The 15,787-nt window shown below is 48.2% G+C and overlaps 1 protein-coding gene across 2 annotated transcripts; it reads left to right on the plus strand.

The window, feature by feature from the left end:
- Nucleotides 1-6,395: 6,395 nt before the first annotated feature.
- Nucleotides 6,396-13,094, plus strand: PARS2 (prolyl-tRNA synthetase 2, mitochondrial). 2 transcript variants are annotated; one of them, XM_045858866.1, is made up of 2 exons: nucleotides 6,396-6,432; nucleotides 9,499-13,094. In XM_045858866.1, exon 2 carries the CDS (start codon nucleotides 9,527-9,529, stop codon nucleotides 10,949-10,951), a length of 1,425 nt encoding a protein of 474 aa, XP_045714822.1. In that variant the 5' UTR covers nucleotides 6,396-6,432; nucleotides 9,499-9,526; the 3' UTR covers nucleotides 10,952-13,094. The 2 variants fall into 2 exon arrangements, with proteins under 2 accessions (XP_045714822.1, XP_045714832.1); XM_045858876.1 differs by having other exon boundaries at nucleotides 6,416-6,469.
- Nucleotides 13,095-15,787: the final 2,693 nt, after the last annotated feature.

The raw sequence follows: 15,787 nt of genomic DNA on the forward strand, positions 1-15,787 counted from the left end.
CCTCTGCATTTATGTTGGATATCAATTGTTTCATCTGCTCAGGGTCCATCCCTGCTGGGAATAGCACACCTCTCCTTCCTGGGCTAGGAATTACCTCTTCCTCCACTCTGCAGCCAAGAGGAGAGCTGCCAGTCACAATACCCCAGGCCCAGACCACAAGAGCTAACAACACATGACTCAAGTTGGGCTAATCAGAGTCCTTCCCAGAGTTTTCCAACCACGTGCAGGGACAGAAAATGCAAATGTTTGTCTATCTGCTGAAACAGCTATTAGTGGCAGTCTCAGTTAGGATTAGGATTAACCTTCATCAAAGACCTGAAAACAGTACCTTAAACTGGATTGCTGTTTACCCTGTGAGGGCAGCTCAGGTATCACTTTAGTGCCCGCCCATCTCCCCTCTCGCCTCACCTACTGGGTACCTGCTGAAGCCATTCAACTGCAAGCCCCTGCCACTCTCCACCAGACCTGAGGCACTGGGCAGCTGGTGCCCCCAAGAACAACCTTCAACTAATGGGGACCAGAAATTAGAAAATAGCCCAGCCTCATGGGGGCGGGGTAGGGGGGAGATCGGATCATTCAGAGACAAACTCCACATTCCCCCTGAGGTCCCACTGGGATTGAAACTGGTTGCCCTCAGCAGTCACCGGCTTGTTCATTATCACACCCTGTATGCACCCCTGCCCTTCCCTCCTTCATTTCCCCACTCCTCTACCTGCATTTCCTGGGACCAGCTCCCAAATAAAATGCTTGCTCTAGAATCCTTGATTCAGGGTCTGCTTCTGGGGGACCCCAGCTTCAGACCTTCAATCCTTGAAGTCCTCCTTTATCTCAAGAAGAGGACTTTGCCACCTCAATGCTCCTTTGACACTTTATTTGTACCTCTAATACAAGACATCATGGTCGATCTTGTTGCATTCATTAACTATGAGGAAAGAGTGAAGATAGGGAATATATAAAATTGAGTCACTTAACCAAGCTGCTAAAATTGTTAACATTATGAAGGTTAATGCATGAGGGAGTTATCCTACTCTTGTTCTAACTGGTCTGGGAACTTAAACGTTTTGGATTTTCCAGGCCTGTATTGATTGATGCCTGGGTATAAATCTGGTCATACACCAGACTTCCAGATAAACCCTTGATTACTCCTTGAAGGACTCAGGTACCCAAACCATCTGATATCCATTCTCCAGACCCCTGACATCTGACTGATAGCTATCCTGGACCAACCCAGAGCTGAGAATGCAGGACGGATAATTCTCAAGGATGTACTTTTTACTACAAGAACTCTTAACCTTCATTTCTTCTTCAAGACACTTCTGGGGTTTTGCCTAACTGTGTCCATAGTGTGAAAATTCGCAGACCCTTGAATAAGTCTTTGTCATTTATTTCTAGCAAAGCTTCAGACTCTTTTGAGGTCTTTTGATGAGTAAAAGACGGAAAGGAATATGCATTTACTGAGTACCAGGTGTCTTGTGCTCATTTGTTTATTTATTTGCTAATTAATTTATTCAACATATTTATTGAATATTTACAATGTGGCAGACAATGATGCAGGCCAGGGGTTAGTAAACTATGATGCACAGGCCAAATTCAGCCTGCCATCTGTTTTTGTGAATAAAGTTTTATGGGAACGCAGTAGTGTTCATTTGTTCACACACTTCTATGACAGCTTTTGGCCTACTGAACAGAGTTGAGTAGTTGTGACAGCGACAGTATGTCCTGCAAGGCATAAGATATTGACTGGCTGGCCCTTTATAGAAAAAGTTTGGTGCCCTAGGTCTGGGCACTGGGGGTGCTGCAGTGAACAAAACAAAAATCCGACCCTCCTGGGCAGAGCTTACATTCTGCTGGGGCTCAGGAGAGGTGACAACACAAATAAACCAGACACCAGGTGAGATGTTTCATATGCTGAATCGTGGTAAATGCTATGGAGAAAAATAAAGCAGGCAGGGGGTATCAGGATGTTGCAGGAGGCAGGTAGCAGTGGGGATTACTGTGAACAAATGGGTGTCAGGAAGCCCTGACCATGAAGTTGACATTGGAGCACAGACATGAAGTAGGTGAAGGAGGGAGCCGTGTGGACATGGCAGGAAAGAGCCACTGGATAGAGGAACGGCAGATGCAAGAGCCATTCTGGAGTATTGACAAAGTTAATCTTATGCTGAGCACTAGGTACCAGGCACCCTCCAAGTGCTTACATACATAATCTCATTTAATTACTTAAAAGTCATCTTCTCATTGTACACTTAATCTTACAAAAGAATGATCTGACTATATTTCCAATATTTATACAAAACTTTCAGTTTACAAAGTTTTGTAATGTTTGCTTGCTCATCACAGCATTTCGAGGAGGTTACTGACCTCTTTGTATAATGAAAGACTAGAAAGGTCAAGTTCCTTGCTCCAATTCACACAGCCAGGAAGTGCTGGAGTTGGAAAGCAAACCCAGGCCTGTCTCGGTCCAAATGCCTTATCCCTCTCTCTAAGCCACCCGCTTTGGAAGGCATGAATGCCACCTCGTTAACTCACACCTCACCCACATCCTGCTCCTTAAAGAGAAAAAGCAAGGGGCGTTGAAAGGAACTCAGTGTCCATAGTCCTTCCAGAGGCAGCACAGATAAGCTCAAGTCCCACCCAGAACTCACAGGTACTTGACTACTTCCTCGGTCCTGGGGCACCTATGCTCTGCCCCAGACTATGTCTGGCTGTGCCCAGTGCTCTGCAGAGCTAACCCAAAGCAGGTGCTCAGAAAGGAGTTGTTGCTCGCCAGATGAACCACGGCTGAGTTTTGTTTGGTTGCATTTTTAGCAGTTCGCTCTTAAGAATTGAGGGAATTCAGTAGAAAGCCATTGATTCAGCAAAGAGGTATTGGGATTTATTGTGTGCAAAATCTTTTTACATAGTAAATGGATTTATTACGGCAAGGTTAAGGACGAAGAGGACATGGGTCCCCCCTCTGACAGCTTGTATGTAGTCTGTGGGGGTGAAGAACTTTTTGGGTGTCCTACATGACCTACTGTGTGCCAAGCACTGTGCTGAGCCCTTTGCATGGGCCAGATCCCCTTGCATCAGCATCACAATTCCAAGGGGAAGAAGTCACTACTGTTTTGCAGGTGAGGCATCTGAGCCTCAGGGAGGCTGAGTATCTTACCCACAGGCACGTGGTAAGTGGCAGCAAAGCAAGGATTTCACCAAGTCCCATTTGCCCCATCGAATGTATACAGTCAGCTGTCACACACCTCAGAGAGTCAATGGCCAGAGGCAAAACTCAGACAAAAATTCTGAGGATATTGGCATCCTTGCATGTGAGGACTTCAAGAAAGGCTTACCAAAGAGGGTGCCTTGAGCTGGGCTCTAAAGATCAGGCCCCCAGACAGAGGGGACCCAACCAGAGAGACTGTGTGGGTGATGGCTCCCACAATTTTGCTTATGAGCCCACACATTTGATACAAGCAAGTTGCCACTGGAGGCTGTGAGCACAGAGATCAGGCTGTGCATCAAAAAGGTTAACATCAAAAGTTAACCTTTTCTCCCCCTTTGACTAGTGGTGTTGACCACAGACGAGCTAGCCAACCTTTTCCAGCCGTGGTTGCCTCTCCAGGAGGTTATTATGAACAGCTTGAGGTTAGCAAGTTCACCATTAACTCTGCCTTCACTTGTTCGTTCAGCACACACTTGGAGCCCCTCTCTGAGCCAGGCATGGGCTCTCCATGTAGGAATGACTTGGGATATCCTCAAAGGAGTCCGACCTGAGGGAGAGACAAGCCACCCATTCATTTGTTGATTGATATATTAAAACAACAAACAAAAAGGAAAAACAAACAAACACCTTTTGCTAATCCCCATCTGGACCAGGCTCCGTGTTCCAGGTACAGAACAGGGCAAAACCCATACCTGCCTCAGGAGCTCCCAGTCTGGCCAGGGGCCAGGAGAAACCATTAAGTGCACAGTGTACCCCCAGAGCTGGGGGACACCAAGGCAATAGCAGGGTCCTCTTCTTGTGCTTTGTTTTAAATGACAATAAATAATTTTTTCTGTCTTTTTTTCCTGGTTTAGGGCACTCGTGGAGCCTTCATCATAAATAAACACTGTAAATCAGGTATTCAATAAATGACTGATCAACTGATTGACTGACGTGTCACACAGTAAGTCACCAGCAGTGATAGGGGTACATTCTGGGTATCTGCCGCCCTAGGTGTCCTCAGTGGGGAGCAAATTTACTAGACCACAGCTGGCTTGAGCCGGCTCTGCAGCTCTAGGCTATAGAGCCTCCTGCAAACTTGAAGGAAAATGCAGCAGTTCTCAGCCTGCCTCCCAAGGGGGTCATGAGCATTAATTAGTTACCATTGGTAAAGTGCTCTGAAGGTGTGGGGTGTATAAACACAGTGAGTCATTAGGCCTCTCCACACCACTATGCTCTACAGCCTGGGAACTGCTAATTGAGAAATAATTAACACCTCAGGGTGCAGAGAACGGATACTGGCTTTTCTAAGGATTGGAAGGGATGTAATAATGTGCATGGGAAGCAGGGAGAACTATAAGGCTACTTTGGATCCCAAAATATGCCAAAGATTATTCATCTCCTGCTACAAGGGGGGAGCATGGGGAATACTGCCTCAGTAAGACCTCAGGGACTGCACTCCTTGGGAAAGCCTTGGCCACAATGCTGAGCAGCAGAGGCCGAGCCACACTCTTAGATCAAAAGAGCTCAGGTCCAGCCCAGCACTGTCTGGACTCCTAGCTTGGTTGGGCAGATAGCAGTTGTGTGGTCCACCCAAGCTGTATTTTCCTCAGCTGTAAAACTGAGATGATAACATGTACCCACCATTCCCCCTCTCCCCCACACCGTTGTCTAGTGCCTTTTCTTGAGGTCAGCAGATCCAAACCTGGCTGCATACTAGGGTCACCTGAAGGACTATAAGGTACTGATGCCCAGACCCACCCAGATCAATAACCGGCATCTCCAGGCTGAGCCTGGGTGTGTACAGTGATTCCAATGCAGTCAAGGTCGAGAACCACTGGTTTGGCCTATATGTCAAGCACTGTGTTAGGAGCAATGGGAAAAGAAAATGTAAACCCTACCACACCCCATGTTTCCCTCACACCTGCTTGTCATTTCCTGATTCTGTGCCCATGAGTGTCCTGGTCCTGCTGCCTGGACATTCCACTCTACTCCCACTGCCATTCTTGTCCTGGTAAACCCCATTCATCCTTCAGACTAGACTCCAAGCTCACCTCCTCAGTAAAGCCCTCCTTCCTGTTACTCCCTCAGAGGGGTTCCCAGCTCCCATTACACCACTGATCACACTGTGTTGCTCCTGGAAGATCCAGGATGAGCTGAGAGGTTCTTGGAGCCACTGTCAGAATCACCAGTGTATTGCATTGGGTCTGGTACATTTTAAGCACTCAATAAACTGTAGCTGTTATTACTTAGGTAGAGTTACATGATATGTAGCTGTTACCTCATTACATTTGCACTTGTTGTCCCAGGATCTGGAACATTCTTCCCCCAGATATCTGCAAAGCTCTGTCATCTCCTGCAGGTCTTTGCTAAAATGTGACCTTCTCAATGAGGCTTTCTTGATCATCCTATTTTAAATTGCAAGCACACGACCTCCAACCTGTGCCCTTCCCTAATTCATTTTTCTCCATAGTATTTAACAGCACGTGACTGATGGATTCTGTCCTCATATAAAATTTTGATCATTTGTTCACCATGGACTTTTTGCACTAATTTTTTAATTAATTGCATTAAAATAGCACTTCTCTTGATTGCTGAGTTCCTTGGCATCCCCTTAAGTTTCACTGTATTTGTTTATTGACTGGAATGTAAGCTGCATTGAATACAGGGGACTTTGGTTTTATTCACCACCCCCAGCTTATACAACAGTGGCTGCTGGTACATGGTACTACTCAAAAAGTATTTTATGAATGAAAGTTTGACTTAATATCTTAAAGGCTGCCTTCTTCCAATTGTTTAAAATTTTTTAATTTATTTAAATTGAAAGCCTGTGAAATAATAGGGTAGATCTGAAACAACACCGTCCATTGTTGTCATGATTACACTACAGCCAGCGGTTCTCCGTGTCCGAGGATGGGGCGGGTCCTGGCGGTGGGAGGAAACAAAATCCTGAATAACGGCTTTGACCATAGAGTTACACCTCCGTAAATCCTAGAGAGCACTTCCTGGATTTACTCTTTGCTGCCCCGGCCAATCTTCGATCTTGGGAAGAGCCGACTTCTCTCTCTTTGGCTGAGCTTTCGGAGAACCTCTCTCAAGTCTACAAGTAGAATGGGGCTTGCTCTCCGAACACGGCTCCTGATTGGCTATAAAGGTGGGAGGTGGAACTTGGAGGGGAAGCCCCTCCCACCGCTGCTGGCGCAGGCGTGCTGGCGCTGCGGTCTTACTGGTGCTGGCTGGGGCTGCAATTGGTGAGCGTGGGTGACAGAGAAGAGTCGGGAACTGGCGGTGGGTGTTGGAGGGGGGACGGCGGAGTGAAGAGAGGGCGCTGGGCGCGGACACCTAGGATGCTGGTGTCCGTTTTACCATGTACATCCCGTCTTTGGGTTGGGATGGGGTCACAGTCATATAAACTTTTGGATACTACTTGTCTCATGGTCTCAGTTTCCTCCATGGAAAGTTGAGGCTAGGACTTCCTCCCTGTCTACCTCAGGTGGTTGAGCGTCACAGTGTTCCTAGAAAAGTCAGCCCTGGAAAGACCCTCGGGGATCCGATCTTCCCATTTACCTATGAGAAAACAGGTCCCCAAAGTGCAGTCATTTGACCGTGTCACCAGCCAGCAGGCTTCTGCAGTGCTTCTCCCAGTGTGGTCCCTGGACCAGCAGCATCAGCATCACCTGGGAACTTGCTATAAATACAGATTCTCTTCCTACACCCCAGACCTATTAAATCAGAAACTGTGGGCGTGTGGCCCCACTGTTTGCGTTTTAACAAGCCCTCCAGGTGATTCTGATGCTCACTAAGTTTCAGAACCACTGGTCTACTTAACCTAAGGCTGAGGCAGAAAGGGTCAGAAAGGAAGGGGTGGACTTGAGAGAAATCTTGCAGATAGACTCATTTGCTTTAGGAAGAGCCAAGGGTGAAGGCATTTCTGGCTTGGGCCACTGGCCTGAGGTGGAACCTCAAGTGGTACAGTCAGGTGTGAACCACATGTTCCTTGCCTCCAGGACCCATACTCCATGCAGTCGTACTAGGACTCTGTAGCATTGCCTCCCAGCTTTTCTCAGGTCATAGACCACGCAGAAAATGATAATGTCTGTACAGTGTGCAGGGGCAAGGGATGGTGCTGCCTGAGGCTGGAGAGGACCAGGTGGAGGACTTGAGATTGAAAGCTGGAGGTAACCAGGTGGGAATTCCAGCTTCCCAGTGCTGAGCGGGATCAGTAACTTTGCAGGGGAGCTTTGCTCCATGGGATATGACGAAAATCAGAGGGGCTCACTCAGTTTGACAATATAAATCAAGAACCTTGGAAGTTTAGACTCTTTGACTCGGTAATTTCATTCCTGAAAATCCTCTTCCAGATATAAAACAAAAATAAAGCTTTCTGTTTGTTGTATATTTTGTATAAAAGAGAAAACCAACAACTCTGGTGGTAGGAGAATCATTCTTGATGTAGTCACTCAATGAAATGTACTGTCATTAGAAATGTGTGACTATTTGGTAAAATCATAGAGAAACCTACATGCTTGTCTATCAGATGATGTCTAGTGAGCCCCTGCTGCATGCTGAGTGGAGAGCAAGTTAGATGTGGTCTTTGCCTGCACAGAGCAGAGCGCCTGGGGGAAGACAGACAGCTCATTGAACAGTATAGTGATGCCTCAGTACTCATCATCAATTCATCCCGACGAGTGGCGAGCAAGCAGTGATTGATGAAGCATTTTCTCCTGCGGGGTGGCATTGTGACTCATACAAGTTCTAGCAAGTGCAATGAGTGGCAAGCAAGCACCAAGTGCAGGAACATTTTTCCTTGTCAAAATGCAATAAGTACGAGGTTTGACAAGTTCTGAAGCCGACGAGTATTGAGGTACCACTGTAACTCCAAAGAGTGACTGGTGTTTGGTAGGGATCTGTGCTGCAGGAGAAGCTGGTCTTTGGAATGCAGGGAGTGGTACAAAGCAGGCGTGCTGGAGGGCAGGATGGTACTCCTGAGGCCTGGAGGATGGGTAGGTGTTGGTGTTCAAGGGGAGCAGTGTATTTAAAGTGAGCATGGTGCAGCAGGAACATGGAGAGGGCGATGCTGAGATGCAGCAGAGGAGCAGCAGCCAGCTAACATGGGGCCGTGGCACTGTGCAGGTCTGAAGCTCAGACCCGATTCTAAGGGTATCCAGAAGCCATTGGAGGACTTTAAGCAAGAAAAACTGTTAGGTGTTTTGGAAGTGTCCCCTATGGCTGCAGCGTGGGGAGTGGATTAGAGAAGGAGCGGGTGGAAGCTGGGAGCCCAATGAGGAGGCCGTTGCACTAAGCAAGTGAAATGATGGTGGTCTGGATCTGGGTGGAGACTGCGGAGGTGGAGAGAAGGAGTAGATTGAACAGCAGGTGAAGAAGAAGGAATGGCAGGGCCCAGAGGGTTGGTGTATGTGGGACATGTGGGGTGGAGTGGATGGAGCCCAGGTTTCTGGTTTGGGCACAGGGTGGCTTGCAGTACTCTTCAGAGTGATAGGCAGCACTGGAGGGGGTAGGTTTGGGGGAAAGGTGCTGAGTTTGAAGTGCAGTGTGTTCTCCAGGTGTTTAGATGAGTACTTCTGAAGCTCAAGAGACATATACGAGGTAGAAATGTTGACTTGGAGCCATTAGCATGTGGCCTGACCAGGAGGGCGTGTGTATGTGAGGAGGGCAGAGCACAAGCCATTTGACATTTAAGAAGGGTGGGCAAGGGACAGGACTGACAAAAAAGGTAAGGGATCACCAGCTGCAGTTGTCTTTGAACTGAGAGATTATAGTTGCTTTCCTTTTCTTTTTTATTTGTTTCTTTTCCCCACTAGTTTTCAATAATAATAATAATAATAGTAATAGCAAACATCGGTTGAGCTCACAGAATGTGCCAGATACCATTCTAATAACTTTTTATAACTCCTCTAAATTCCCTATGTATAAGGTAGGTCCTACATTATTACCATTTTACAGATAAAGAAACTGAGCACAGAGGGTTGAGTCATGTTCCTGGGCTCCACGGGGTGCTATCGGCAGGAAGGCCCCTGGCTCCCAGACTGCCCGGTGTCAGCGCCTGTGCATTTGCCTCCCGTTCATGTCTCTCCACAGTGTGTGATTACATTTTTGTAAGTGGGAAAATGGTGATTTTTTTTTTTACATGGCAGTAAGAAAAGCACTTGGACCTGCAAAGATATTAGAAATGAAAGAATTTGCATCTGCACAATCAGTGGCTGTCTTAGAAGTTTGCTGGAGGCCAGACTGAGCTGGCCATTTCATGGTGTCAGACAGAGTTAACACTTACTTCTGCACAACTCATTTTTCTCCAGGCACAAGTGCTGCCCTGTGCCGGGTGTCATGGAATGGCTGCTGACGAGATGCAGAGCACTGCCCGCCCTGGCCACCTGCACCCACCAGCTCTCTGGGTACATTCCCCGCAGGTTTCACTTTGCCCCAGGGAGAGGGAAGCGCATGGCACTGTCCCACATGTTCCAGCCCCAGAACCTTCGGGAAAACCAGGTGCTCTCGCTGGAGGGCAGATCTGGTGACTTGACCTGTAAGAGCCATCGGCTAATGCTGCAGGTGGGCCTGATTCACCCAGCAAGCTCTGGTTGTTACCACCTCCTGCCTTATACCGTTCGTGCCATGGAGAAGCTGGTGCGGGTGATAGACCAGGAGATGCAGGCCATTGGTGGGCAGAAGGTCAACATGCCCAGCCTCAGCCCAGCAGAGCTCTGGCGAGCCACCAACCGATGGGACTTGATGGGCAAGGAGTTGCTAAGACTTAGAGACAGACATGGCAAGGAATACTGCCTAGGACCAACTCACGAGGAAGCCATTACAGCCCTGGTTGCCTCCCACAAGACACTGTCCTACAAGCAGCTCCCGATCCTACTGTACCAGGTGACAAGGAAGTTTCGGGATGAGCCTAGGCCCCGCTTTGGACTTCTCCGTGGCCGAGAGTTTTACATGAAGGACATGTACACCTTCGATGCCTCCCCAGAGGCCGCCCGGCGGACCTACAGCCTAGTGTGCGATGCCTACAGCAGCCTATTTGACAGGCTGGGGCTGCAGTGTGTCAAGGTCCAGGCAGACGTGGGCAGCATCGGGGGCACGATGTCTCACGAATTCCAGCTACCAGTGGATATTGGAGAGGACAGGTTTGCAGTCTGTCCCCGCTGCAGCTTCTCAGCCAACATGGAGACACTGGACTCATCTCAAACGAACTGCCCTGCTTGCCAGGGACCTCTGACCGACACCAAAGGCATTGAGGTGGGGCACACGTTTTACCTGGGCACCAAGTACTCCTCCATTTTCAATGCCCAGTTTATTAACGTCCATGGCAAACCTGCCTTGGCTGAAATGGGGTGTTATGGGTTGGGTGTGACTCGAATCTTGGCTGCTGCCATTGAGGTTCTCTCAACAGAAGACTGCGTTCGCTGGCCTGGCCTCCTGGCTCCTTACCAAGTCTGCCTCCTCCCCCCGAAGAAGGGTAGTAAAGAGGAGGCGGCCACAGAGCTCATGGAGCAGCTGTACGACTACATCACAGAGGCGGTGCCACAGCTTCATGGGGAGGTCCTGCTGGACGACAGGACCCATCTGACCATTGGGAACAGACTGAAAGACGCCAACAAGTTTGGCTACCCCTTTGTGATCATTGCTGGCAAGAGGGCCCTGGAGGACCCTGCCCATTTTGAGGTTTGGTGCCAGAACACCAGTGAGGTGGCCTTCCTCACCAAAGAAGCAGTTGTGGCATTACTGAGCCAAGTACAGGTCGTCTGAATGCCCCCAGCCCCGCCCCACTGCGCAGCCGTGGAGTTCATTCAGATGCCGCCTTTCCTGTGCTCCTTTCTGGGGCTGGTCTCTCCAGAAACAGGGCAGCTCATGGAAGGTGAGCACATGTCAGGAAACCGATTTTTATCTCGTCATTTATTCACACTATTTGTATTTAGTCATTCACTTGGTCCCTTCCTCTGGACTGACCATGCTGCCACTTTATATCTCACTGTGGAAGCCTCTGTTAGGAGACAAGGAGGCAAGAAAGAGCAGACTTCTCATCATGTCCCTGAGGTGATCACCTGCCTTGTCTCAGCTGCGTTTCCCTTGTGTGGGGCGGGAGTGGCTGACGGCCGAGGCCCTCGTGGCTCCATAGTCTGACTGTAGGCCATGCTACATCGGCCCTCCTCCACTTGAACATGTCCTCTTCCCTACTGGGGCCTCAGTTTCCGCATCTGCAACAAAAAACTACGAGCCTAGATCTATGAAGTCCTTAACAACTGTCACTGGCTGGTTCCACAAGAGGTTCATGATAGACAGACCTGGTTCCTCTGATGTTCTGTAGCTGAAGCTACAGAGAAAGTTCATGTGATGAGCTAACGGCCCCAACAGATCTGGCTCCGTGGAGGTGGCTGTGCACTGAGGTCATGCTGTGTTGATTGAATCAAGTCCGACTGTTGGGATGAGCCTCGCACACATTGAAATAGTGGCAACATCTTCCATTTTACTATTGTAGCGGCAGCTTGTCTTGAGAGTCTTCTTTCTTTTCCTACCGTTTCTACTCTCTATCCCAAAAGGGAAAAAAAGGGTGTCTGGAAAACTGGACTGGATTGGGAGTAAAAAGGAGAAAACTGTATTTGAACAATGATTAAATTTAAAAATAAAGAAAGAAAGAAAAAAGAAAAAAAAACTTAATTCCCACACATACCAGGGGTAGCAGGCTTCGAGTGCCATGTTGACAGTGCCACGTTGACCTCAGTGCAGAGTCGGATTCCAGAGCCATGGCAGGGGTGAATATTAAGGTCTCTGCCTGAACTGTGTGGAAAACTAGGAGCAGACTTGAGCCACTCCCGCAGTGCTGCCTGCTTCTGTTGCTCCCATTCATCATGTTAGGGTCTCATCCAAATCTAACAAGGGCAAGCTCAAAGCCACCATCTCCTAAAAAGGCCCTTGACAGCTCCTGAAAGTGGTTTTCCATCTGGCTGCCCAGCACTCTCCCATTAAGCCCAGATCGCATGCTTTCTTGTTCGGGGCCACACAGCTCCTTGTCTGGTGGGCCAGCCTCTTGTAGTTGATAGTCACCTCCCCAGGGCCAAGGTGCTAGACAGATTCCAAAAGCACCACAGTTCTTGTCCTGGCCAGTTCCACCTGCCACAAGCTTCCCAGCAGCTTGTTATCACTAGAGTAACCCTACCCCAAACAAACCTCAGGTTCCTAATTACTGCACATGCCAAGCCCTAATGACTCCCAGCCCTAGCACGGGGGCTCAGGCCCAGCATTCAGGCCAGGAGATGTGGATTCTGACAGCAAACCTAGAAAGGCCAGATTGTGAGGCACGGGAGCTTACCCTCGGCTGTAGTTGGAACCACCTGGGTTCCACCCAGAGCGAGGTTCTGCTTATGGACTGGGGTGTGGCCAGGTGTTGAACCTCTGGGATGATTCTAATGTGCAGAGTCCACTGAGAGCGCCTTGTGTGCGGGTAGCTGCCTTCTCTGCGCCTACTTATAGTTGTTTCTTCTGAGTAATTTAGGTTGCACATTAACAGACTGATGTAAGCTCTCTGCTTTTAGTGGTCTGGTCATTTATTGTTGGGGTTTGTCATGTGCCACTGTGCTGTGAGACCCTTTTATACACTGTTTCAGATCTTGAAGATGTGCAGGGGAGGTGCTCTTACTCTCCATTTACCAATGAGCAAACCCGAAGTTTAAGCAACTTACTCAAGGATGCACAGCTCTTAAGTATCCGAGCTAGAATCCAAGTATTGACCAAAACCTCTGCCCTCCCCACCACACTGCATGGCCTCTGCCTGCACAAAAGTGATTTCAGAAAATAAAACTGGCCCTGGCTGGAGTGGCTCAGTGGACTGAGTGCCGGCCCTCAAACCAAAGGGTCACTGGGTTTGATTCCCAGTCAGGGCACATGCCTGGGTTGCAGGTCAGGCCCCCCAGTAGGGGGCATGTGAGAGGCAACCACACATTGTTGTTTCTCCCTCCTCTCTCTAAAGAAAAACCTTGAGAAAAAAACCCAAAACAATGATTTATGTCTATCTAATCAAATTTGCCTAAAATAGGTGAGAAATTAGAATTCATACAAATAAGTGCATATATATTTAAATTGGTGCTCTATAATCATATATATTGAAGGCTAACCCTTTTAAAAAAACAATCTTTAACTCAAGCACATGAATTATAAAATGATTTGAGGGTGATGTAGATATGGAACTTCAGAGCAGAAGGAGCCCTTGGAGTCTGCCTGTCCAGCCTTCACTTCACAGATGGAAGACAGGCCTGCCATGGGAATTCACCAGCTACACACCATATGGCTGGCCAAAAGTGTGACGGTAGGCCAGGTGCCACATCCCCTAAAGTAGGCTGCTTCCAGTTATCGTATCATATTAAGAGAGGGCAGGCTGGGTCAGCTTTTGAGCTTCATAAGCCTCGTAAGTATGACACAGGTGCTTTCCAAGGCAGACAAACGGAGTGCAGTGGTTTCCTAAAGTCAAGTTAAACTGATACCTAGGTGTCCTGGTTACTTAGCCAGTGTTTCCTCTCGTAGCCAGGGGCAGTTTCGTTTGGCTGAAAGATCAGAAGAGACAGCCCTAGATTCACCTCTAGGACCTTAGACAAATTACTTGTCCCTTGCGTATTTCAGATTCTTGTCTGTAAGATGCCCCCATGTTAATGGTCTTGTCTGGAGGTTGGCTGAGCTGGCTTACATGAAATGCTTAACCCTTGGCATGCTCCCAGGAAACACTTCCCTCATACCAGATGGCATAGGGAATGCCCCCAATGGGGGCTCAGGGCTGCTGTTAACTTTATCACCAGACCTGGATCTTGTTTTCTCGTGATGCTTTACAACCTTCCTGGGAATGCCCCAACAAGAACTAAGTAACGCCTGCGGAATGGCTCCATCTCCTTGGAGGAAAAGACAGAAATATTCACATTGTGTACCTTTCTCCTTCCTGAGCTTGCCAGTGTCACCACTTGCTATAAATTGATGAAATGGAAATGCTTGCAAAATAACAGGTACAAGCTGTATTATCATTGCTTATTCCTTGGGGAGATCTAGAAGCAACTTGCTGGGAAATATTTAGCAGAATTAATACTTGGGGACAAAGGCTGATGCATAACAAAACCATCACATAAATCAAGCTTAGGATGCAAATCAAGGGCTCCATTAATATTCTGTGTTTTAATGGAAGAAACACCTGCTGGGCTATCCATAAAGGAGCTTGCAGAAATCTGTAGCAATTGTCATTTCCTTAACTACCTGTGTGCCAGGCCTCTTCGCAGAGTCCTCACCCTCCATTTCTACACCAAGGCAGCAGAACCCTTTTTAGAATGGATTGTTACACATCTAAGGGCATGGAAATCTTTGCTTATAGTGAGGAAAAATTCTTAGAATTGTGGCTAGTTTTCTATAATACGGAAAATGGTTGAAAAATTATGTTATTGCAAACTTAGGGAACATTTGAAAAAAAAATCAATTAAATTCTTCATTTAATTGAAAATAATGACATATTAGTCACCCAGACTAGAGACTCAAGTCAGACTTCTTGGGCTGCCTGGTAGCTGTGTGACCTTGTGCAAGTATGACCTTCTTCATACTCCCAGCCTTTCCTGGTCAGTAAATTAGGGACAACAGTGCCTAGCTCATAGCAGGTGCTTGGTAGGGGGCAGCTGCCCTTGTTAGCCCTTTGCACACAGTAGGTGGACAGATGGTGCATGCAGGTCAACACATTCAGCCACCACTTTAGTGCAGACATGGTGGCCACTCCTGTTAAACCAGCAGCTCTCAAGGCTGCTATGGTGAAAGCTTAATTGCCCTTGGCTAATTAAAACTGTGTAGGGCCAGGAGAGGGAGGAGGAAGCACTTACCAGTTAATGCTGACTGAGGACGCCCCATTTGCAAGGGTAGAACTTGTTGACCAGGCTCACCTAGAAAGCTCGTGGGCTGACGGGAGCCTCACTGGTAGGGTGTTGGGTGCTGTGGGCTCTGGTAGGGTTTCTTCAGACTGGATTCCTGTACCCAGGCAGACAAGTTGGGCACATTGAATGACTAAATGCCAAGACTTTAACATAACCTTGGAGTAAGTAGGCAAAGGCCACTGGATCTACTGTCAACTCCTCAAAGGTAGGGGCCAATCTTGTTATTGGTATCTCCTGAAGGGTTTAGGGGAGCCCTGAATTCAAGTTCTGGCTGGACTTCTCACTAGCAAGCTGACTTTGGACGAGTCGCCTACCCTCTCTGCCACTTTTCTCGTCAGTAAAATGGTGCCATACAGCTGCTCGCCCCCTGGGGTGCTGGGACTGAGCCAGTCCACATATGGCACCTAGAACACGGTCTGGTACATCCGAAGTGTTCCACAGATGGCAGCTGTTACTGCTAGGCCAGGCCAGCATATGCACCACCCCTGGAATATGCCTTTTCAAGACTCCTTGCCTTTGCTTGAAGGCTTCCCACTTCCCCCCATCCCGCCACCTTGTTCATCATGGCCCTTATCCATTATGTGTTCAGGGGTGAAAAAGCTCTGCCTCAAGTCATGGATGCTAAGGATGCTGGAGCCTTGACCTTGCTCTTCCTCCTCTCTGGACTTCAATGTCCTCATCTGTAAAATGAGGT

This window comes from Phyllostomus hastatus, unplaced genomic scaffold, assembly GCF_019186645.2.
Source record: "Phyllostomus hastatus isolate PE091 unplaced genomic scaffold, TTU_PhHast_1.1 phas_contig_147, whole genome shotgun sequence".
In the NCBI taxonomy this organism is placed as follows: domain Eukaryota; kingdom Metazoa; phylum Chordata; class Mammalia; order Chiroptera; family Phyllostomidae; genus Phyllostomus; species Phyllostomus hastatus.

Coding starts and splice junctions, on each gene's coding strand:
- PARS2 (XM_045858866.1), top strand. CDS start 9,527: ATGGAATGGCTGCTGACGAGATGCAGAGCACTGCCCGCCCTGGCCACC.